This window comes from Malaclemys terrapin, chromosome 1 (genome assembly GCF_027887155.1).
Source record: "Malaclemys terrapin pileata isolate rMalTer1 chromosome 1, rMalTer1.hap1, whole genome shotgun sequence".
NCBI lineage: Eukaryota > Metazoa > Chordata > Testudines > Emydidae > Malaclemys > Malaclemys terrapin.
In genome coordinates, this window is record NC_071505.1 from 245,454,364 (window position 1) to 245,479,222 (window position 24,859).

General features: G+C 40.8%; 1 protein-coding gene across 1 annotated transcript in view; it reads left to right on the forward strand.

The window, feature by feature from the left end:
- The first annotated feature begins 4,389 nt into the window (after positions 1 to 4,389).
- Positions 4,390 to 24,859, forward strand: part of CARS2 (cysteinyl-tRNA synthetase 2, mitochondrial) — a 48,815-nt gene continuing 28,345 nt past the window's right edge. The window contains exons 1-8 of the mRNA XM_054011369.1: positions 4,390 to 4,738; positions 5,157 to 5,207; positions 14,019 to 14,136; positions 18,425 to 18,496; positions 19,070 to 19,175; positions 20,166 to 20,249; positions 21,068 to 21,197; positions 21,546 to 21,679. Coding sequence (XP_053867344.1) covers positions 4,482 to 4,738; positions 5,157 to 5,207; positions 14,019 to 14,136; positions 18,425 to 18,496; positions 19,070 to 19,175; positions 20,166 to 20,249; positions 21,068 to 21,197; positions 21,546 to 21,679 — 952 coding nt within the window. The 5' untranslated portion in view covers positions 4,390 to 4,481. The remainder of the gene's footprint in view (positions 4,739 to 5,156; positions 5,208 to 14,018; positions 14,137 to 18,424; positions 18,497 to 19,069; positions 19,176 to 20,165; positions 20,250 to 21,067; positions 21,198 to 21,545; positions 21,680 to 24,859) is intronic.

The following is a 24,859-nucleotide window of genomic DNA, read 5'->3' on the forward strand; positions in this document are numbered from 1 at the left end:
ACAAAAATATAGAAAGCATATGTTCACACAGGTTATTGGACAGTATCTTTGATTTCATCCCAGCACGACTCAAAACAGTAAACCATGCATTGGTGAGGTTTCTTCCTCAATCAAAAATCTGAAATTGTTAGAGCTAAATATTGTGGAAAATGACACATTAGGGGAAAAAATAACTGCTGGAAGAATGCCAGGGCCCTTACACCTTACTCTCTGTAAACCAAAATGAGACCCAGATATAGACAGTCTTGATGAAGAGAGATTTCTATTATCACACAAAGGCAATGAATGAAATAATCATAATAAATCCCAGACTTATCTAGACCTATCCTTTGTAGTTTTGAGGGGAACCTACCTATAAAGGTTCACTTCAGGCCCTCCATGAGGCAGCATGCCACAAAGAAACTTTCTATAATGTCCAGTCAAAACAGAAGGTTGTGGTCATTGATTTCCAACTAGAGCTGGGTGAAAAACTGATTTTTTTTTTTTTGGTTTGGTGGCAGTTCCAAAAAAATAGAAGAAAAAAAAATCAGGCCTGGTCAAACTAAATCTGATTATTATCATTATTATTTTAATTGTCAGTGAATTGAAAAAAATCCACTTCAATTCTGGAGCACATCCTAGGGGAGAGATCGGCAACGTTTTGCACGCAGCTCGCCAGGGTAAGCTCCCTGGCGGGCTGGGCCAGTTTGTTTACCTGCCACGTCCGCAAGTTCGGCCGATCGCGGCTCCCACTGGATGTAGTTCGCCGTCCCAGCCCAATGGGGGCTGTGGGAAGCAGCGCAGGCCGAGGGATGTGCTGGCTGCTGCTTCCCGTCGCCCCCATTGGCCTGGGACAGCGAACCGCGGCCAATGGGAGCCGCGATCGGCTGAACTTGCGGACGTGGCAGGTAAACAAACCGGCCCGGCCCGCCAGGGTGCTTACCCTGGCGAGCTGCGTGCCAAAGGTTGCCGATCCCTGTCCTGGGGCATGGCCTAACTACTTCCTCCTTTGGCTGTTTTGTGACTAGCCAAATCTATTTGGGTCAAATTGAGGTATAGTTTCAGGATGACCAAAACTGCAGTTTTCATCAAATAAACTATTTGGCAAAAAAATCTGCCCAGCTCTAGTTCTAACACATCTACCTTTTGTACAGAGGTAGTAGAGAAGTTTGCTGATGAAAGAAATGCAGCCCTGTAGGAAATGGTAATGCCTCAAAAGACACCAGCCAGATCAATCCTTTCTGATATGTATTTATTACTTGCATTTCAGTAGCACCTAGAGGCCCCAAAAAGGGATCAGTGCACTTCAAACAATGTAGTCACCATTTTAGTTCCTTTTTGTGCTTCCAAGAGAGGAAGATCAACAAACAGGTAGCTGTAAAAAAAGTCCCAAATCAAAAACATCAAAACACTGGTTTAGGGCTGCGTTTTCTGCTTGTAATGCCTGTTAAGAAAGCGGATTTGATAAATCAGCTGATGGAAACTGGGGAATGGCTGAGGAAGATTTTGGAAAAAGTATCTGACTTGGAAAGATCTTTTCAGAGTTATCTGGAATTAAAATAAATTGTCCATGAGACCAAACTTTAAATGCAATCTGAGAAAATCATGCCACTTTTTACTCTTATCTTTTGACTTTTTAACTCCCCTCTACACACTTGTCAATGTGTGTGTGTGTTAATTTAAGATTGAAAAGTCAACCTTTGGTACACACAAAAATACACACCTTCCCTTGGCTGCTCAGATGGAGACTCCACTTATCAGCTCCTTACCCCTGAGATATAGGAAATGCCAGGATGGCAATTACCCTTAGTGTCTTGACTTCCCTCCTAGGACTTGTCTATGCTTAAAAAGGTGCAGCTGTAGCACTTCAGTGAAGACTCCAAAAGGCTACTGGGAGGGGTTCTCCCTTCAGGGAGGTACTACACCTCTCTAAGACGTAGTAGTTGGGTCAACAGGGGAACTCTCCCATTAACCTAGCACTGTCTACACTGGGGGTTAGGTTGGATTTTTCGCACCCCTGAGCGATGTAGTTATACTGACCTAATTTCCTCGTGTACACCACGGCCTAGTTTATTTCAATTGATAGAAAAAGGGCTGGATGGGAAGTGGTTTGAGAAACACTAACCTAATTAATGTGTCATGATTCACAGAGGCGCACAGAATGTATATTACTTTTTTTAGATTGATGAGTTAGATATACATATTAAAGAACTTCACATTAATTCCTGCTTTCTGAAGTTAGCTGAATGAGGAATGTTGGGGGGGGAGGGTCGTCTTTGACAAAAATGAATATTATATATGTTATGGAATAGCAAAAGAGAAATACACTCTGTCCTTACATATAAGTAAATTAATATGTTTATGTAGTACTAAAAGAACAGATAACATTCACAAATAAGTATGAAATAACTAATCAATGTTAACTAACAGGCAGCTAACCAGTAACCAACATACTCAAGGAGGACAGGGTTATATAACTCCCGTAATTAAATAAGTAAGTGTTGAAAGTATTTGCAATATTCCAAAATTGACCCTATAATTAGTGTTTCTATGCAAAAACGTGTATCAATCATTAAACACAGGCACCGACCTCTTCAGTTCCTGGAGGGTGCTGAACGCCCGCTCCCCACAAGCCCCACCCCCACTCCACCCCTTCCCCCTAATATCCCCCCCTGCTTCTTCCTGCCCCTGCTCCTCCCCCACCAACTCCTGCACACTGCTGAACAGGACTGGGGAAGGGGGTTGGGGTGGGGTGCAGAAGGGAGCTTGGTGCAGGGTCCCAGGATGGGGCTGCCAAGTCCCTGCAGCCCCTAGGCGCATGGGTGGCCAGGGAGGCTCCACGCACTGCCCTTGTGCCCGCAGGCGCTACCCCCGCAATTCCCATTGGTCGCAGTTCCCAGCCAATGGGGGCTGCGGAGCCTCCCTGGCCGCCCATTCGCCTAGGGGCTGCAAGGACCTGGTGGCCGCTTCTGGGAGCCACATGGAGCTAGGGCAGGCAGGGAGCCTGCCTTAGCCCCGGGCCCCAGCTGTGCCAGGGTCCCTTTTCGACTGGGCGTTCTGGTCAAAAACCGGACACCTGGCAACCCTTATGGACACTTATTTCAGTTTAAACTAAACTGAAATAAACAGTTTAAGTAGATTATGAACAAGTTTAAGATAAACTGAAATAAATCACTTTTAATTCAAATTGAGTGTTCACACAAGGGTTTGCAATAGAAAGTTTAACTAAATTGGTTTAAAAGCCAATTTAGGTTCAACTCAGACAACTTTCTCATATACAAGGCCTTTGTAAAGTTTACCTGTCTGTCCTGAAAATTTTGACAAAAATAAAGCTATTGTACTAATATTTTGCATTTATATATTTTATTCAAATAATTTGAAACTGGTTTATTAATCTTAATTAAATAAAAGCTTATTCAAAGAGGACAGTCCAGTGCTTGGGGTGCTACCTGGGGATCTGGGAGACCCAAGTTTAATTTTCAGCTTTTGTGTGACCTTAGGTAAATTGCTTAATCATTCTGTGCCTCACTTTCCCCAACCATAAAATGGTGGGGAAGGGAACTTCCCTGCCTCACAAAAAGGGAGGGATTGCTCAGTGGTTTGAGCATTGTCCTGCTAAACCCAGGGTTGTGAGTTCAATCCTTGAGGGGGCCACTTAGAGATCTGGGGCAAAAATCAGTACTTGGTCCTGCTAGTGAAGGCAGGGAGCTGGCCTTGATGATCTTTTGGGGGTCCCTTCCAGCTCTATGAGATAGGTATATCTCCATATATTAAACACATTATAGTTTATGAGCCACTGTGATGTTGGGGTGGGGGAGAGAACACACAGGCAGACCCCACTTCATTTGTTAGATACTAGATTTAGGCTCTGACCCTGCAAACCTTTAGGCCCATGCTTAACTTTAAGGAGGTTAGTTAGTCTCTAAGGTGCCACAAGTACTCCTGTTCTTCTTTTTAAGTAGGTGAGCAGATTACAGGCGAAAGTGCGGGCAGCAAAGTTTTTTTACCGCAAGGGCAAATCTGACCCCTCCTTGTCCTTCCTATGTCCAGGCGGGCATGGCCCCTGCTCGGAGGAAGCCCTGGGCGCTGGAAGTTTCCCCTGCAGCCCAGTGGGAGGAGAGCGAACCAGGTGCCGCTGCAGCACCAACTGCATTCAGCGGCAGGGCCCTGGGCGGCCCGGCTGGGTGCCCCGCGCTGCTCTCCCCGAGTCCGCCCGAGGCGGGGCCGGCGCTGGGCCAGACCCCCAGGCCCCGCCCCTTCCTGCCGCTCGGGCTGTAGCTACACCGCTCCCTCCCTGTCCCCTGCACAGGCGGTCCGGCTGCTGTAGCTACACCCGGCGCGGGTTGTGTCGCGGCTACAGCTCCGCCTCCAGCCGAGCCGCCCCCGCCCACGCCCCCGGGGAGCGGGAGCGGGAGCCGCTTTGCCCGCTCAGCCGGAGCCTGCAGCCCGGCGTGCCCCGCGCGGAGCTCTCGCCGCCCCGGGGGTGGTGGCGCGGCGCGAGCATGCTGCAAGCCCGGCTGGCCGCTGCCTCCCGCTGCCTGCGCTCCGGGAACCGGGGAGATCTACTCATGGCAGCCGGCCGAGGGGCTGGTGCGGAGGCCGGGCTGGTGCGGAGTCGGGCCTCCCCGCCGAGGTGTTGCTCTAGCGTCGGGAGGAAGTGGATCAAACCCACAGGCCGGGATACCGGGATCCAGACCTACAACAGCTTGAGCAGAAGCAAGGAACCCTTAATACTGGCCAATGCAGGAGTGGCGACCTGGTAGCGATTTAAATAGCATTAATCAGTGGCCAGCCCAATACAAAATAAAAGGTTATACTCTGCAGCCCTCTAAAAATAATGCTGCTGGTGAGATGGAGGGGAGGTCCTGTCAGTGTTCCCCTGCTTAGGGTGACCAGATGTCCCGATTTTACAGGGACAGTCCTGATTTTTGGGTCTTTTTCTTATATAGGCTCCTATTACCCCCCACCCCCTGTCCCGAGTTTTCACAGTTGTTGTCTGGTCACCCTACGCCCTGCTTTTAAACTGATTGCAAAGGGATCCATCCTGCACAGCTGATCACCTTACTGTGATGATGTTCAGTTTGGTTAATGTATCTGTTTTTAGTTGTCCATAGCAGCCGGTAATATGTCAAACAGCTTTTGACTATTTTATTATTTGTTCTTCACTTTGTTCACAGGTATAGCTGTGGGCCAACAGTATATGATCATGCGCACCTTGGGCATGCTTGGTGAGTTGTTTTAAAATTATAGGAGGAAGACTCTGCATTAATGTTTTATGATGTCAGGTGACTGACTGCAAGGTAGGGCTAGAAAAAACCTAAGGTGTGTCTATGCTGCAGTTAAACACTGACTCAGGCTCCGGTGCTCAGGCTATGGGGCTGTTTAATTGTGAAATAGATGTTCATGTTCGGGCTGGAGCGCAGGGTCCCAGCTGGGCACCAGTCTGAGTCCAAATGTCTACACTGCAGTTAAAGAACCCGATAGCCTGAGCCCATCTCGGCAGGCATGGGCCTGTCACAGGTTTTTAATTGCAGTGTAGACAAACCCCTAGTGTCCAGCAGCCCAGGACAATCAAAAATCTGAGGTGGATGAATGAAATGTAATTGCTATCCAAAGGACAAGCTGCTCTTCTTCACTTAAGAAAGATGGTGCCTCTTACCAGAGACAGAAAATGAAAGCTAGCCTCATGCAATTGTTTCCTGGTGAAATCTATTCAATAGTGAAACAAATGGCTGATTTTGGTTCAGAGGAGCTGCTTGGTGACTGCCCCATCCTGTTAATTTGCTAAATTCTTCTTCTGGGAATTGGACTTCTGGACATTGCTGATTACATGCTACAGGATTAGAATTCAACATGATATTGAGAAATTAGAGAATTGGTCTGAAATCAACAAGATGAAATTCAACAAGGACAAGTGCAAAGTACTACAGTAAGGGTATGTCTATACTTAAAATGCTACAGCGGCACAGCCGCATCACTTCCATGTAGACACTCCCTACACCGACGGGAGGTGTTCTCCTGTCGGCGTAGCTAATTCACCTCCCCGAGAGGCGGTAGCTAGGTCAAGGAAAGAATTCTTCCATTGACCTAGCACTGTCTACGTGCGGGGTTAGGTCATTTTAACTGTGCTGTTCAGGGGTGTGGATTTTCCACACCACTGAGTGACATAGGTAAGCTAATTTAATTTTCTAGTATAGACAAGGCCTTAGGAAGAAAAAAAATCAAATGTATGACTACAAAAAGGGTAATAGCTGGCTAGGTGGTTGTACTGCTGAAAAGGATCTGGGAGATCAGAAATTGAATATGAATCAACAATATGATGCAGTTGTAAAAAAGACTAATATTCTGTGGTGCATTAACAGGAGAGTCATATGTAAGACACAGGAGGTAACTGACCTTCTCTACTTGGCACTGGTGAGGGCTCAGCTGGAGTACTGTGTCCAATTCTGGCCACCATAGTTTAGGAAAGTTGTGGGCAAACTGGAGAGAATCTAGAGGAGATGAACAAAAATGATAAAAGGTCTAGAAAACTTGACCTAGGAGAAAAGGTTAAAAAAATTGGGCATGTTTCACCTTGAGAAAAGAAAACTGAGGGGGGGACCTGATAAGTTTTCAAATATGCTATAAAGAGGATGGTGATCTATTGTTGCCCACTGAAGGCAGGGCAAGAAGTAGTGGGCTTCATCTGCAGTAAGGGGGATTCAAGTTAGATATTAGGAAAAACTTTGTAACTGTAAGGGTAATTAAGCTCTGGAAAAGTCTTCCAAGGGAGGTTGTGGAATCCCCATCACTGGAGGTTTTTAAGAAGAAATTGGACAAGCATCTGTGTCAGGCATGTCTAGATTTACTTGGTCCTCCCTCAGTGCAGGTGGTTGGACTGGATGACTTCCAGCTCTATACATCTATGATAGTATGCTCTTTTCCCAAGTGGAACTGGGCATACAGCTGCCAATTGGTAGCATTTACTGTACAAAGAAACAGAAGGAGAAGTTCTATTGTCTATTTTAGCACTAAGTCAGACATAGACTAGTTAGTCAATACATCCAGGGTTTTCAAGTTCTGATCAGTTCGGCAGTTTGTTCCTATAGAGGGGAAAACATTTTTCTGTATATATTTTCATTTATTTATTAGGACAGTATGAATTATTTTGGATCATATCTGCAGAATGTGACTATTATACATAATACATTAACTTTAATTTGCTAGACGGTTCCATATCAGTCTGTCTTAAACATTTTGGAAGAAGAGCAGCTGATATGCAGCATGTAATTCAGATTTAAAAAAATTGAATAATTGTGCCAATTGTTTATGAAATATTAACTTTAAATGCTTAAGAATAAGCTGCTTGAAGTACATGTTTACTAAACTCCTATGTGCAGACAAGTTAAAGACTGTTAGATTTATATAAGGAGCTCTTTTGATCACATTACATATGAACATAGGCTGCAAGAATGATTTCTTCCTTTCATTTGGCTTGGTTACTGTGTCAGCACTTAGAAAAAACAGTACGGGGCTGTTAGCCTCGTAAAGGGACATTTTCAAGGTTGGTAGGCTCAAAAATTCTTTTTTTTTCTCTTTAAATTGTTTGAAAAGCCTGTGTGACTTATTTTTTCCTCCCCATAAAAAAATCAGTGCCTTTTGTTTTATAAAACCAAAGCATGCAAACCTGCCAACACTTCAAATTCACTAACAGCTTGATAGTAATAAACCAGTTTGTGTGTGTAGGATTGGAGGATGGGGGCAATTGTAAAGGAAGCATTTCATCTTTTTAAAAAGTAGATTTAAGGCATGTGATAACTGCTAGTGTGAGCCAGAGAGATTCTATGGGCCTCGGGTTGCCAGTCGTGCAATTGTATGGTAGACAAAACTCCTGCTGACTTGGAAGTTTTGCTTTCATCTGTACAGCAGGAGAAGAATACGTATAGCTTGGACAGGAACTATGGAAATGATCTTAAATTTCCTAGACAACTTTTTTCAATTTTAGAGTGGAGTTACCTCCACTGGTGGCGAGAGGGTAGTTTATTGTATGGTTACATTCATCTAGGGTTTTTCTGTAAGAGAGTGAACACATCGCTTTCAAGCTTCCAAGAGATCAATACAAACAGTAATATGATGTGCTGGTACAGCAGAAACAACTTTGAAAAATACCTTAACCGTGTTAAAGAAAGAATGCTAATAGCTCTGCTAAAAGCTGGGTGTGCTGAAAATCTGCAACTCCCGCTGAAGACAATAGAAGTTGCAAGTGCTCAGCAGCTCTTACGGTTCATGCCTATGGTACTTAAAACCATAAGTGCTGGGACTAGGGGTGCTGTTGCACCCCCTGGCTTGAAGTAGTAATAACAACCCAAATACATGGTTTCTGCCTTCTGTACCTCCATTATAAAAGTTGTTCCAGCACCACTGCTTAACATAGAGTGTATTGCATCTTACTCCATCTCAGAGGAAAGATGTCTTTCAGGTCATGGTTAGCGGTATGAATGTCAAATGCCACTTAATATTGTAAATATTTCTTCTTAGCTTATGCTGCTTATGACTTTGACTGTGTTCTTTCTCTGAACCCATTGTGTTCCATTTCCCTCAAATGTTTAGCTGTGGCAGGAACTGTGAGAGGAGAATTATAATATTTATTTCTGTGTATCTCTTGTAGAAATGCAGGTTTTGAAACACTAAGTGCCCAGACATAGAACTGGCAACCTCTCCTTTTTGCACTCCCAATACTTGTGTTGCTGCATTCTTTTTGTGTGTTTATTGCTATAGTTTTCATCCTTTCTGTAACTTTCTGACAGGACTTTATGAATCTGCATGGCTAATAATGATCAGAAAATCAGGAAACCATATATGAATTATTTTTAATTAATACCTAATGTGCAATATGATTATTTTTTAACTTCCAAATAACCCCTATTTTTAGTTCTACAAATTGGTGGGGAAGAGGGTTACCGGAATATAAATCACTGACACTGTTCATTTTGGAAGAATAGCTTAAAATGTCATTGTTCAAGAAAATTATTAAACTTGCTATATCAATAAACTTCTTTACTCCACCATTACCTCATTCTAGGCTCTTCTGTCAAGTGTTTTTTTTTCCTCTGGGGTAGTTAGGGTGACCAGACAGCAAATGTGAAAAATCGGGATGGGGGTGGGGGTTAATAGGAGCCTATATAAGAAAAAGACCCAAAAATCGGGACTGTCCCTATAAAATCGGGATAGCTGGTCACCCTAGGGGTAGTGGCTCTCCACCTCTTTCATGTTAATCCCACATTACAACATCAAGTTTTAGAACCCTTCTCCCGTCTAGCTGTAACAAATGGGAGTGTCATTGCACATCCCTGAAACCTGTTTGGGACATGCAGGTTGGGAACCCATGCTCTAGGTTTTGAGAGTAGGGAGGTAAATATCATCTGAATGCAAATAACAAAAGGCAATATCTAGTAATGGCCTGGGAGGAGGAAACCCATAATTTTCCAGAAAGTTTTATTTAAATGTAGCTTTTGTGTGCCAGCTTTTGCTTTTACTTTAGCATGGGTGAGTACATTCTTTTAGTTCAGTGGAATACCAAATCATACACTACAATAGCTCATTTCTAACTTGATATCCCATATAACTTTTGCATAGTGAATTATATTGGATCTCAAGGTTGAAATTGCTACTGTTTCTTTTCTTACTATTATCCCAGTTCCTTTTTACCCCTAATATCTTTTTCTGCACATGTCACTCTTCTAGTACAAACCCGAAATAGTCAGGCTTTGTACTGGAAACTAAATGGGGTCAGAATGTTTAATATTCATGGACTTTGTTAAAACAATGCACAACTAATTTACCAATTTACTACACAACTAATGCACAAATTCTGTGGGCTGGAATAGCAGGAACCAACACAATGTATCCCCAGTTAGGGGTTTGGGAGCCTCTGGATCTATATATGTACTTCCTCTGTGGCCCTTCTCTTTTCACCATCACTTATTCAGGAGGCAGTTCTGCATGTCTGCTCTGCACATTCATCTCTTCCCCCCTCCCTCCCTGGACAGGTCTAAAGTTGAACAGGCCCTTTACACCTCAGGGAATTTCAACTTGTTTTGGTCTCCTTTTTCTGATTATCTATCTAATGTATTTATCTATCCTTTTTGTCCTCTTTTCTCTGCTGCCCTTTGGAAGAAGGGGAATGTAGGAGTTCCTAATTTACCTTCTCTCTATTATTCATTTTTTCATGGACCTCTTTTTGTCCCCTCTCTGAACTAAACAGCTCCAGTCTTGCACTCTTTACTCATATGGAAGTTTCACCATCTTAATCTTCCATCTTTGAAATCCACCTCTTTCTCATTTTTTTTTTTTTTGTTATATAGGGTAACTAGAACTGAACACAGCATTCAAAGTATGGATGCACTATTGATTTATATAGCTGCATTACGATCTCTACCCCATTCCTTTTGCCTTTTCATGTATTGTTTGTTCTGTTGACTTGAGGTGTACAGAGACTTTCATTAAGCAGAGGCTTTCATTGAACTGGCCACAATGTCACTGAAGGCTTTTTCTGAGCTGTTACGGGTTAATTTAAAATTCACTAACATGTATGAGTAATTCAAATGATTCTTTCCAATTTGTAAAGAGTACTTGTGGCATCTTAGAGACTAATACATTTATTTGAGCATAAGCTTTTGTGGGCTAAAGCCCACTTCATCAGATGCATGCAGTGGAAGATATATGAGAACGTGAAAAAATGGGTGTTGCCATACCAACTGTAATGAGACAAATTGATTAAGGTGGGCTATTTATCGGCAGGAGGGGAAAAAAAACTTTTGTAGTGATAATCAGGATGGCCCAGTTCAAACAGTTGACAAGAAGGTGTGAGTAACAGAAGGGGGAAAAATTAGCATGGGAAAATAGTTTTTACTTTGTGTAATGATCCATCCACTCCCGGTCTTTATTCGAGCCTAATTGAATGGTGTCCAATTTGCAAATTAATTCCAGTTCTGCAATTTCTTGTTGGAGTCTGTTTTTGAATTTTTTTGTTGAATAATTGCGACTTTTAGGTCTGTAATTGAGTGACCAGGGAGGTTGAAGTGGTTTTTGAATGTTATAATTCTTGACATCTAATTTGTGTCCATTTATTCTTTTGTGTAGAGACTGTCCAGTTTGGCCAGTGTACATGGCAGAGGGACATTGCTGGCACATGATGGCATATATCACATTGGTAGATGTGCAGGTGAACGAGCCTCTGATAGCGTGGCTGATGTGATTAGGTCCTATGATAGTGTCCCCTGAATAGATATGTGGACGGAGTTGGCAATGGGCTTTGTTGCAAGGATAGGTTCCTGGGTTAGTGTTTTTATTGTGTGGTGTGTAGTTGCTGGTGAGTATTTGCGTCAGGTTGGGGGGCTGTCTGTAAGTGAGGACTAGCCTGTCTCCCAAGATCTGTGAGAGGGATCGGCCTTCAGGATAGGTTGTAGATCCTTGATGGTGCGCTGGAGAGGTTTTAGTTGGGGGCTGAAGGCGATGGCTAGTGGCCTTCTGCTACTTTCTTTGTTGGGCCTGTCGTGTAGTAAGTGACTTCTGGGTACTCTTCTGGCCCATGTTAATTTTCCCCCTACTCCTCGTTCTTTTTGCTGATACAGACTAACACGGCTACCACTCTGAAACCTGTTTCCAATGTGCATAATTTTGCACTGGTTCTTATGCCTTCACGTTGCCCAATTGCCTTGCTTGGTTAGGTATAACTTAAGCATTAATTTGAGTAGGATGGCAGGATTCTTAGTTTCTCTCTGTAGTTGGCTCTGCTTGTAGATTGCTTCTGCTCTAGAGCCCTGCTACTGCAGCTGCTGATTAGTCTTCTGCTGCTGAAGGAGGTTCATGTGGCAGGCAGTTGATTAGAAAACATGGGGAGGCATCCAGGCCGATAATGTACGAGTGAGACCCACCATGAAGAGAAGTGCTGCTGTCTCTATGGCTCTGTTTAAACCATTTGTGGTTCCTAAAGTTATATTTTAACTTTTTTTTTTAAATCAAAATTGTTTTTTTAAAGAGTAAGGATGCCATTTTATTACTTGAATTCTTCAAACAAGCTTCTGTTTTTCCTGTTTTTTAAACCACGACAGACACAACTAATGAAGGAAGTAATGGCACAGTTACAGAAATGAATTAACAATGGAAATGAGATTGTCGTCTGCGGGGGGGATTTGAAAAGAATGACATTACATTTCCCCTGCCCCCTACAACCAAACAACCCTTTTATTTGCTGTGCAACAGCCCCCAGGCATCAGAGCCAGGGTTCTACACACATTTGTACAGAGCGTGTGCCCCCATTTAAGAGAATTGCGGTTAATGGGTCAAAATGTAACCTTGATTTTAAACACTGACTTTATCAGTTTGCTGACATGAGGGTTTCAGCTTGGTTAGGATCCAGCTTCTCAGCTGGGTGATTCCTAGCAATAGTAATCCCAAGAGCTGGGTTCTTTTCTGTGCCACCCCTTCTTTCTTGACTCTCTGCTTTCTTCTAGTCAGCGTGTTGCTATTGAAGAATGAAAGAATCCTGCTCCCTGAAATGCCAAGGTTTCTGCATATTTCAACATGCTGTTTCTTCTAAAAACAGAGTAGAGGTGTATAGCAGGGGACAGGGCAACGTTCATATGTGTACTAGCAAAGAAAACCACAGAGCTGGTGGATTTAATTTTAAGCATTTTGACATTGATGGTGATTCTTTTATAGTGAAACGGACTGAGAGGGCTCTGGCGTATTTTGGTGGAACTAATACCACAACATTTTTATATTATTAGAATCTTACCTAGAATTAGCCTGGTATTCATTAACTTGATCTGTTTCTTAGTTGTATATGCTATCTCTTCAAAGACATTGTTTTACTATGGCATAATTCAAGCAAGTAACAATACTTTTCTCCATGTGTAGTTCAAATATGACATTTGTGATTTATGATGTGGGGCTGAGAAATTTTGGGAAGGCATTGTGTTATCACCATCAGATCCATGCAGCTAAGCGAAAAGGTGCAAATACATCTGCAAAGTGAATTGAGTTTTGTTTGTTTTTGCAGACACAGTAAACACAGTCTCCAGTTTGTTCAGCATGCTGGATGGAATGGAAAATGTAAATTTGTGAATATCCTTCTGGACCCAGTCCTGTGAGGTACTGAATGCCCACAACTGCCTTTGAAGTCAATGGGAGCTGTAGGTGCTCATCACCTTGCAGGTCTGCGCCCTTTCCTGAGATGCTGCTGTTGTTGCTTAGCCTTTCTGCAATAGCTGCCCTTTACTGAGGCCAAAGACATTTCTTTGGAAGCCTGACCTGAGATTCTTACAGTAGCAAATGGCTTCATGGGGCATCATAGCTCATAGGTTATAGTTAATAGTCATGGATTTTGTTAAAACAATATATTTGTCCTGAAGTTTGTGAATAATTTAAAATGGTTCCTTCTCAAACATTTGGAAAAACTGTTGCCTGGTATCCAAAAAGAGCTGTGATGATGTATAAACAAAACTGTTTGTGTGCTACATTGGTGTAACCAAGGTCAGTGCTTATTTAGCTGATCCCATACAACTTTAATTGGAACATATTTGTATTGATTTCTTTCTTTTTTAATTCTGAGCTGTAATACCTGAAAACAGGAGTGTTTCAGAATGTGAATGAGGTATTAGAGGTTTTAGAAGCTGAGTATGGAGTATTGGAAGTGTGATGTTCATTTTAGTAGTAAGCCTTTAGGTTAACACAATCTCACTTCAGTATATTGTTTTAAAGAGATGAAGAAAAGAAACACTTCAGAAAATTTGATGTAATGTGTCACTAGTGCCAGAAGAGGGTAGACCAGTTCAGCTGAGATTTGCATAACTTCTTTACAGAATGTCACCAGTTCTGGAGTAGCATTTTGTATATATTCTCTCTCTTTCTAAAGACTATCATTGTTCTCTCTCTATTTCACTTTCATCATTAGACCATTCAGAGCTTCTGTTTGAGTGATTTTTTGCTGTTTATTAATTTTATTTAGATGTATTACCAATAATACACATTTAAAAGCTTTTATTTTTCTTTTTCAGTTCCTATGTTAGATTTGATATTATTCGAAGAATAATAACTAAGGTTTTTGGAAATGAAGTAGTCATGGTGATGGGGATTACAGACATAGATGACAAAATAATTAAAAGAGCCAATGAGGTAAATATGACGTTTACTTTGACAAAAGCTTATAGTGTTTAATGTACTGAGTAGTGTTGGACAGCAACCTTGATTTTGTTACTGCTTTTTAAAATCACTGGCTAATTGTTTCCTGGGCTCTCAACCCATGGGCTAGTACAGGCTGGGAATTTGGCAGAGCTGGCATATGTAGCTCTGAAGGAGGCAGCGTATAAAGTTGTTCATCAGTGAGATGTAGGTACAACAAATGCCATAGCATGGCTACAAAGGCAACCCCTACTTCGTCTTCTGCTAGAAGGACCGTTTGCAATACAAGGTTGTTGGGGAAAGTGGAAAGTCATTGGGGCTCTCATTAGAGTTGAGGAGTTGTCTTAACCCTTCTCCATCCTAGGTGGAAAATATTAACCAATCAACTTTGGACAGTTGTCCATAGTAGCTGCTGTTTTACAGAAATTATCTAAATTGTCGCTATTAGCCTTGGAATTGGTCATTAAAGAAGATGGTTGTTCTATACATAATCATGGAGCTTCCATCAAATCAAGTTGCAGGCGCTCAGCATCTCTCAAGGGTCTGCCCAGAAGGATCTAGTTGTATAGTGAAATAGACTCCGAGGGCTCTGTCGTATTTTGGTCGAGTAACATTACAACATTTTTATATTATTAGAACGTTACCTAGAACTAGGCAAGGATTCATTGACATGATCTGTCTCTCAGTTGTATACGTGCTACCTTTCTTAATGGTTTCCGAGGCCCTGAACTCAAATGGGTCTACTCACAAGCTTCACGTAAAGGATATGTATACGTTTTTTTTACAGCGGTGGGGTCCTAGATTGCTAGAGTAAAGGTAGTTAATAACTTTCCCGAAGTTTTCACTGATGTCTCATGGCTTTTGGCTAAATTAAAAGCTTTGACTGTAAACTGCTCTCAGTGGGATGCTAATCAAATCAATTTTACCAACTGAGCTTAGTGAATTGTCATTCTACCTCTTTTTCTGCTTGATAAAATCCTTATCAGATCATAAAATGTTAATAATATACAGCTAAATTGTGAATGCTAATTATTTTTTGAAAGATTTAAATAGAGTTTTTTGGATTTTAAAACCTGGTGACTCCTGCCTTCTGGAACACGAGGGAATCTGTCAAAATAGATCTCAGCTGCAAACTGCATGTTCTTTTCCTAATGTGAGATATATTGTGACAGTTTATAAAAAAAAATAATAATAACTTTTAATGATTTAAAAAATGGATTTTTTTCCTTGTAAACTATTATTCACAGTAAATGTAGAGTTTTTTCTCATGCTGGCCTTGTTATGCTTTTGATAAAAGTTTTTGCTCATTCTTATTCTTTCCCTTAGGAATATTTTTTCTTGATGGCTGCAGGCCAGTGCTTTAACATACGATCTACATTTAAAATATGTGTGCGTGTCTGTCTTGAGAATTTTTCTTTCATAAGAGCATCATGGTTATTTCTTTGCAGAAAAAGTTGACTTAATGTGTCTAAAAGAATTCTGGTTCATTTGCTCCATTCTTTTGTCAAGATTAAAGTCTGCGCTATGAAGTAGTTTTAGCAGTCAGAACTTTTATAACTATGCTAAACAAGTCTGATGCTTTTATTCTATTTTTACCAAGTCCCATATGTTGTACTTTGAGGGGTGTTTTTTACAGTTAGTAGAACAGTGGCATCCGGAAGTCTCCTTACCATTTTATGGGTATTTATAGAGGAGGAGGTGTTAGAGTGGCCGTCAGTAACAAATCCTATGGTTAGGACTGTAGGTTTGTCATGATATTGGGTGGGAAAGTCTTTAGAAGAGTTGTGGTAACAATAGCACAAATAATAGAAATCACACACAATTATTTAAAAATAAATCCCAGCTATGATTTGGTGTGCCTTAAACTGTATTTACAGAACCAAGTCTCAGTTTAACAATCTGTGGGAAACACAATACTTCTAGATCGCTTAGCATCTGCCTTTTCCCCATTAGTCGTCTTCATTGGTTTAGAGCTCCAGGAAAGGCTCTTGGTCAAACAGCACCCTGAGCAAGCCAGAATGTGGTGCTTTGATCCCAACATTATAACTTCTCTAGGTACCTTTCGTGGTGTTTTTCTTTTTTTTTCTTTGAACGTTCCCATGAACATTATCTTCAGATGCAATTAGCTTGCTCTTTATCCCCATTTGAACAATACGTTTCTGGATAATATATCGTAAGGACATTTCTGCATTAGCAGGAGGATGTATTAGATGACCTAACAGGCCTTTTTTTACATTTATTTCCTGTGATTCTTCCAGCTCTGTAAAAAAGATATTTAATAAAACTGATCTAACATCAATCCTTGAGTGTCACTCTACAGGATGACTATCTCTTATTCAGTGGGCATTAATCATTACCCTTTGTTTTCAATCCTTCAGCCAGTTTTTAGTCCACGGGGTAGGGCGCATATCCAAAGGAAGCGGAATTAATTTTGGAAGTAAGATTTCTTGACACTGTATCAGATGTTTTACCAAAGTCCAGATATAGGACATAATTGCATTCTCCTTCTCAATCCAAAAAGCAATTAGTTTTGTCTGGAAAGATTTGTTCTTTATGCTCTTATGCTGTTAATTACTGTTGATTCCTTCTATCCTCTAGATTTTGAACCCGATTGTTTTTCAAGTTCTGATAACGGAATACATTATAAGAGAGCCACAGGTCCATAAGTTGAGGAAGGGTACCCCCAGTGAGGTTGAGGGGCAATGCCCTCGTGAGAAGTCTTACTAATACTGAGATTCTTGTTGTGGGGGGCTGGCTCCTAAACCTCGCTCAGGGATTCATTTTGGAGACTCTAGTGTCTGAAGCAACTCCTTTCTGGTTCCTAGAAGGGGGAAGAAGCTTTCCTCTTACACCAAGCCTTCTCTCAGCTGCAAGAGATGAGCCTCCTCTATTCTACCTCTTCCCCCGAACTCCTGGCTACTCCAATAGATGGTTCAAAAAGTGCTAAGCCAGGGATCGGCAACCTTCGGCACGCAGCCCGACAGGGTAAGCCCCCTGGCGGGCCGGGCCGGTTTATTTACCTGCCGTGTCTGCAGGTTTGGTCGATCGCGGCTCCCACTGGCTGCGGTTCACCACTCCAGGCCAATGGGAGTGGCGGGAAGCAGCGGCCAGCACACCCCTCGGCCCTCCCCGCTTCCTGCCTCCCCCGTTGGCCTGGAGTGGCGAACTGTGGCAAATGGGAGCCGCGATCGGCCAAACCTGCGGACGCGGCAGGTAAACAAACCGGCCCAGCCCCCCAGGGGGCTTACCCTGGCGAGCCACGTGCCAAAGGTTGCCGGTCCCTGTGCTAAGCACTAGGCTGGTGAAAATCAGGCCTTTTTAAGATGCCTTAAATTAGGCATCCAAAGTTACCTTTGAAAATCTTGACCCTAGTCCCTGCCTCTAGTTGCTTATAAAATTCCTGAATAGCATCTGCAGAATAAAACTGATGTATTTCTGCTCACCTAATTCTGAATGGCAGCAATAAAATTGAATTTTGTTCTGTTAATTTCATTCTGATTTTCCAAAACATAAGGACTAGAAACTTAAATCTTGCAAAATTAAATGACATAGCTCCCCCACTTGCCAGGGCAGGTTTTGTTCTGGTGAATTTTTCAAGCCCCTGGCTATGATGAGTATTTCAGACAAATGTAATATCAAATGCAAACTGACTCTTTATCTCTGCTTCCCACTGATTTATTCACTTTTGTAATGATCCCTGTGCCTAGCTGTCAGAGTCTACATTTGAAACTTGTAGATATTGTTGGAGTGTTACTATGCTTTCAAAAATATTTGACTATCAGTTCATTTCTCCAATTCCATTCACATATTTGAGGAACAGCAATGAAAAGTTGAAAAATCATATTAATTTTCAATGATAAAAAATATCCTGTGTGGTGTCTGTAAGTCTCTGTTTTATAACTCTGACATATATCTGTAAGTGTTGTAAATGACTTCCTTGCACCATGAATATGAGGTAAGCTTAGCATTGGAAGTGAAGTCCCTTACTGAATAAAAATAAAAGGTTTGTGGACTTAATTTTTAGTCACTTCCTATAGAAAGTTGTGGATTAAAATATTCCTATAATTAAAAAAGATAAATTAAATATCACTTTTATGCTATAACTATCTTTTATACAGCCTCTGTACTGAATGTTGGATTAATAAACCTTTCTTACTTTTTTTTTTTTTTTTAAACCTTGGGGGCCCCATAACTCTTCCAATTAGCCATTAACTGACTGATAAGACTATAATATTTTGTATTATTTTGATTTATGATTCACTCATCTGCCTTTTTTCTACAGATGAACATATCACCATTAGCTCTTGCCCGGGTTTATGAAGAAGACTTTAAACAAGACATGGCTGCATTAAAGGTACAAATATTTAATATTTTATCTTTTAAAACTGAAATTATTATGAAGTACATTTATTTGTTAAAGGAACAATGACAACCTGATTTTTAAGTTATAATTTTAATTGACTAATTTGAAAATACTCTATTTCTGATTAATCATCCTTTAAATAGTACTGAGTGAACATTTTTTAAATTCCTTTTTAAAATTTTTATAAGATTTCATCTGATCCCCATATGTTTACGTGTGCCTTTTGGTAAGGAAGAAACTGTCTCAAGGAATGAATGAACAGTTATAAGCTCTTCAGGATAGGTACTGCGTACTGCCTGTGTTTGGGCAGTGCCTTTGGCCCGCGGCCCGCCAGGGTAAGTACCCTGGCGGGCCGGGCCGGTTTGTTGACTTGCCGCGTCTGCAGATTCGGCCGATTGCGGCTCCCACTGGCCACAGTTCGCCGCTCCAGGCCAATGGGGCCTGCGGGAACCAGCGCGGGTCAAGGGATGTTTTTAAGTTGGCAGTGTTCCTTTAAACATGCTGGTATTGTCATAAACTAAAGTAGCTTATCAGCAGTATATTCCTTTTGCTTTTTCATTTAAGGTTCTTCCCCCGACAGTATATATGAGAGTGACTGAAAATATTCCTCAGATAATTTCTTTTATAGAACGAATAATGGCTAGTGGACATGCTTATGCAACCTCCAAAGGTAAGACTTCTAGCAGTACAGTTTGATGTTAGTGTGTGTGCAAAAAATTCATTCTCTTAATTGGATTATGACTATACCACTTTGGGGTCAGTTCAGATACTCAATACCATCTCTTCCTTTGATTGATAACTGATAAGGAAAATGCTGTGAATAACTTAAATACACTTTGTATACAATGCTAAGAACATGTATAATTATATTGTAATTTAAATGTAACTGAGTTTTTAATGTTCTTTAAGGGCATTAACTGCATTATATAATTCCTATGGGGAAATACTGGGCTAGAAAACCATGGAACTGGCACACACTATGACACCAGAGGTTTGTGCAAGATAAGAACCTGGTAGTCCCTATGGGATGGTGTGCATCCCCTATGCACTGCAGAGCGCATCTTTTGCAAAACAGAGTGCGTAGTAGTGTTTTAGAAGCAAGGTTGTGGTTGTTGGGGGACCTCAGCTGCATGTTAACTACACCTGTGAGAGGCTTCATTTGAATCCTGAAGAGTACAGTTGATATTATGTGAGCAGAAAAGAACCCAGTATGACTTTTATATCCTAGGGTGGGTTTGCAGTTAGAAAAAATAATCTTATGTGTGAGACAAGCAAACTTAATCTGTAGTCTTTGAGACCCCGTAAACATGGAAACACATGCTCTCATTATTGCAGTTACTTTCCAGAGCAGAATGATTCTTTTAGGAAACAGTATGTAACAGATGCTTTACTCAGGAAAAGTGTTTACCTTTTCACCACACCAGGGCCACCCAGAGGATTCAGGGGGTCCGGGGCAAAGCAATTTCGGGGGCCCCTTCCATTAAAAAAAAAAAAAAGTTGCAATACTATAGAATACTATATTCTCGTGGGTGCCCCTCTGGAGCCCAGGGCCTGGGGCAAATTGCCCCACTTGTCCCCCCCTCTGGGCAGCCCTGCACCACACTGGCAAAGTGAATGCCCCCTATCTTTGTAATAAATCTCAATGTTTGTTTTCTAACAGGTAATGTTTATTTTGATGTCAAGTCTAGGGGAGAACGATACGGAAAGTTAACTAGTGTTTACCCTGATGTACAAGAAGAAATGGGTATGTTGCTATGGACTGGTTTGGATCAATACTTTGTTTCAGTTAAATGCGTTTTCTGAGGCTTAACTAGCATGTGTATGAAATCCTAATATGAAAGGCTAAAACAATACAAACAGTGCATCTCCTACTCAGTCATAGTTCTTTTGTAACTTTAATTCATAGAATAGATAATATTTATTTAGTGCTGAAGAAGTTTTGACCATTTTTTCTCGCTGTATGTATTTAAGGTTTTTTTTTTTTTTCTGACTTTACTTCACTTAAATACAGTTTTCTTGCTGAAAAATTGGAAGGAAAGTTATTCTATAACCACCGGATTACCTGTGTTTAGGAGAAAAATGATTGTTTTATATTTTCCAGGTTATCTTTGGATGGAATAGAGTTAGAAATATGTTAGGTGTGGGTCTGTTAGTGGGAGCTAATATCAGCCTGGGCACTTATAGACAGATAAATAAGATGATATACTTTAGTCAAATACAAGTTACTGAGTTCAATACAGGGGGAATTGGGTGGAATTCTTTAGTCTGTGTTACAATGGGAGTTAGACTAGATGATCTAATGAGCCCTTCTTGCCTTAAGGGCTGTGGATGAATCAGAGTCCATTTCTAGCTCATGGTAGAATGTTCAGGATATTATTTTTGTTGAACACTTTGTGTCCAACATGTCTGTCCTCCAGGATAGGGAAAAAAAAGATAAAGGAAAATGGAAGTGTCTGTCCAAGAATAAAATCTGGATAGCTCCCTTTACTGACATTCTGAATGGTTCATGCTTTGACTCTTTTTGGAGACTTATCCTATTAACAAATAATAAATGATTGGCAGTTGATCGTGATAAGCGACATGTCAAAGATTTTGCCCTGTGGAAGGCAGCCAAACCTCAAGAACTTTATTGGGCTTCTCCCTGGGGAAAAGGAAGACCTGGCTGGCACATCGAGTGCTCTACAATTTCGAGGTCAGATTTCCTAGATTTTTAATTTTGTGCACATGTGTGTGCCTGCGTGCGTGTGTGATTGATGTGGTTTTGGTAACTGGAACAAGGAAAGGATATGTCCATTTGTAATTTTTGAATCTAAACAAAAATAAGAAATTGCTGATTATAAAGAAAATGTGTTCATTTTTGCAGAAAGTGAAACTGGACAAATACATTGCTGAGATTTTAGTATTTCTTAGAATACTTGTTCTGTTACTGTAATAAACTGGAGAAAGCATTTGGACTTAGTGTTTCATTCTGTTAATTACTGCATTGCTTTACAAAGGCTATTGTGCTGTTCTGGTTTTGATCAGTAAAATATTGTTACAGTACAGTGTTTGGAAGCCAACTGGATATCCATACTGGTGGCATAGATCTTGCTTTCCCACATCATGAAAATGAAATTGCACAGTGTGAGGTTTATCATCAGTGTGAACAATGGGGAAATTATTTTTTACATTCTGGTAAGTAATAGCTTAAATTTAGTTGTCTTAAATTTTATATTTGGCTTTCAGCTTTTCATGGCATGCTTTTATGCTTAGAAATGTGGAGAAAAACTTATGTACAGATAATTGTATGTACATACAAGTTTCTGTTTTCTCCAAATAAATTAAGAAAGATCATTGAAAATGAATTTTACCTTAAATACTACAAATTGACTCTTTTTTAAATAAGTTCAGAAATGTAGGAGTTTTTAATTGTAATTGGATTTTTGGAAGTCTAAGTTTTTTGCCCTGGATGAAACAAATGGAAAGGAAGGTTAATTATTACTCCTTGAAGATATAGTCTCTCAGAATTCTCACTCATCCTTCACCTGCTTTCCTTAGAATTTTGAGATGATGTGTCTTTTTTTTATATTTATTTCTCCCAGAAAAATAGAAAAGATTTATTTAGATAGTTAGTTAGTTATTTTGGTATGTGCGTGCATATATTCCTAAAAGTAGAAAAACACATCACCTTGGAATCAGAACCCCACCCCCAAATCTGGGGAGAGGTGAGCGGGGTAAGTAGGTGAGTCAGAATTCTGTGAGATGATGTCTGATGATGATTTTCAGAAGCATCAAAACTGGGATGGATTGCAAATCATTCTTGGAGTCCTTGAACTCTCATCATCATGCGCATTGGTCTTGAAATAGTGTTCAATAGAAAGCTGTAATCGGAACGGCAGTATTTATAAATGTAGTAAAAGGATTTGAGTCGTGGTAGGGAAAATGAGACCTGAGGATAATGCTGAGGTGTATAAACAGATTAACAAAGAAAACCCCCCAGTGGTGTTTTCCAACAGAGAAACATCTGGATTAGAGAAAGATACTGGAGTTCTGAATGTGTAATTATTCTGTTGTTGACATAGCACTTAACTCTAAATTCAGCTGAGAAACTTTTATCTACTAGTAGCATTATTTCCAGTCATGAGAAGAGAAACAAGTTTGTTTGTGTCTAACATGCTCTATAATTGACTTCCTTTGCTTTATGCTCTCCTGTTCTGGGATCCTGGCATCCTGAAAAAGAAATACCTTCAAACAAAGATTTCTTCCCTCTGCCTCCTACTCTTTTTTCAGTCTTGTTTCTCCACCACTCACCACAGTTGTTGTATTGTCCAGTCTATTTGGCACTCACTCTCTGAGTACTTCACCTTTAAACTTCCCCTAAAGCCGTGGGAGCAGTTCATCAACTGGTCTAAATTGTCATAACTCTATTGAAGTCTTCCTCTGTAGCTTTCTTTAACTTCCTCTTTGTGATCCAAACAATTTACATTGTCTTTGATGACAGGGTTGACAGACTAGTCACTTTATGTCTTGAGGAGATTCACATACCCCTTAGCACAGGTGAGCACCAGAGACCGTTAAATTGCCATATCAACTATGATATATCATTCTATTTTATAGCAAACTGTTTTCAAGCATGGTTTAAAATTAGCTCGGGCCATATTGATTTTTAAACACTCTTATCAATGTGAACTTTATTTAAATCAAATATAGAAACCATATCTAGCCTATGCAACCTTAACTGATTTTAATCACAATTTGGCACCGTCAGCATTGGCCAGAGGGGAAAAGAAATAATTAAAGAGCAAGGTTAGCTAAAACATAATTCTGAATGTCCCCTGCAGCTTGGTGAGTGGGGAAATTCAGGATGGAATTGTTCAGAGGTCTAGTGTGGATGGACCCATAGTGTAGACAGCCTCAGCCTCTTACTTCCACACTCTTACAGAGCTTAAAAAAAGACAGAGAGAAAGATTGAGGGTTAGGTGACTGTCACCTGTTTAAGACAAAAGACCTTTTTCAGGCAGCTACCTCATTGGTTTTGTCTAAATAGACTCTGTGACGGGGACAAACCCTTGTCTCACAAAGTCTCCTGTTTGTGGCATTGCTCAGGATTGTATAGTGCCATGATTTGCAGCTCTGTGTAAAAACGCTCCTAACACTTCTTTGTACAACACTCCAGATAATTTTGCTCTGCATTAGGCTTTGCCACTGCATCATCTTATATTGGTACTAACAATGGTACCAGGGATATCTACCCTGTATATTCTGGTCCTCTTTCCCACCTTGGTTATTCTGACTTTCTCCAAAGTTGGTGGTGGTAAAGCCTGATTCTGCATCCCCAGCCCCTATACATGTTGAGTACTGTTTCTTCATGCAAGAAGTCCCATTGTGTTCCCTGAACTACTCATGTGAGTAAGGACTGCAGAATAAGACCCATAGTATGTGGTATATAAACATAGGCCTAGCACAACTTGCTTACGCAGTAGATTAAAATTCATGGGGATTTGCAAAGTGATCAGAATGAGACAAAAGAAACGTAGAACTGAAATGCCCATAGTACAATTCTGCTTGGAGGAAACTCTTGTTGCAGTTGTGTATATCTGTAATGTTGGAGCTGTAGTTGATCAAATTTCTAAATGCCACTATTGGTTTAAACCCAGTCTGTGACCCAATGTGTTTGAGTTTAACTTTCTGAGACTACAAGTATAGACAGTACTCACCCCTGGATTCTTACTGCTGCAGCTCTAACGCTGAGCAGTGTGTCATTGCAAAAATTCCTGAGCTGTAATCACAAAGTATTAGCTTTCAAGTCAATATAAAGATGTCCATTTTTATTTTGTCTGTTAATAGGCAAATATGACCTTCATGGGACCAATTGAAATTTTAAAACTTACTAGGAAGCTCTTTGGGGCAGAGACTATCTTTTTGTTTGGGTTTGTACAGTGCCTAGCACAGTGCGGTTGCTATGATAATATAAATAATAATAATAATATACTGGGAATGGCTCAGACTGTTTCATGTATTCCCACCTGCATTGGTTAAATTGAATGCAGGTTTCAACTCCCAGTGTAGAGTACAGGATGTTGTAAATCAACACATGGAGCTTGTCCAGTGGCAGTCTGTTATCCACAAGAGGTGAGCTTTATTCCCTAAATCCAGGTGAATTTAGTGGCTTCCCTGGTGAAGGATGTTCACTACTTTTCAATGAAGGGTTCTAGCTGGCGGTACCCTTTCAGTTTTATTCTTAAATGTTGTAAATCAAACTGTAGAAACATTCTTGTCTAGGAAAGAATGAAGGATTCTGAGTTCTCCCAGAAAGAGAGAAAACTGGATTCCGGTGAGAATTCAGCTGATGATTCTCTAGAAGCCAATAAATTA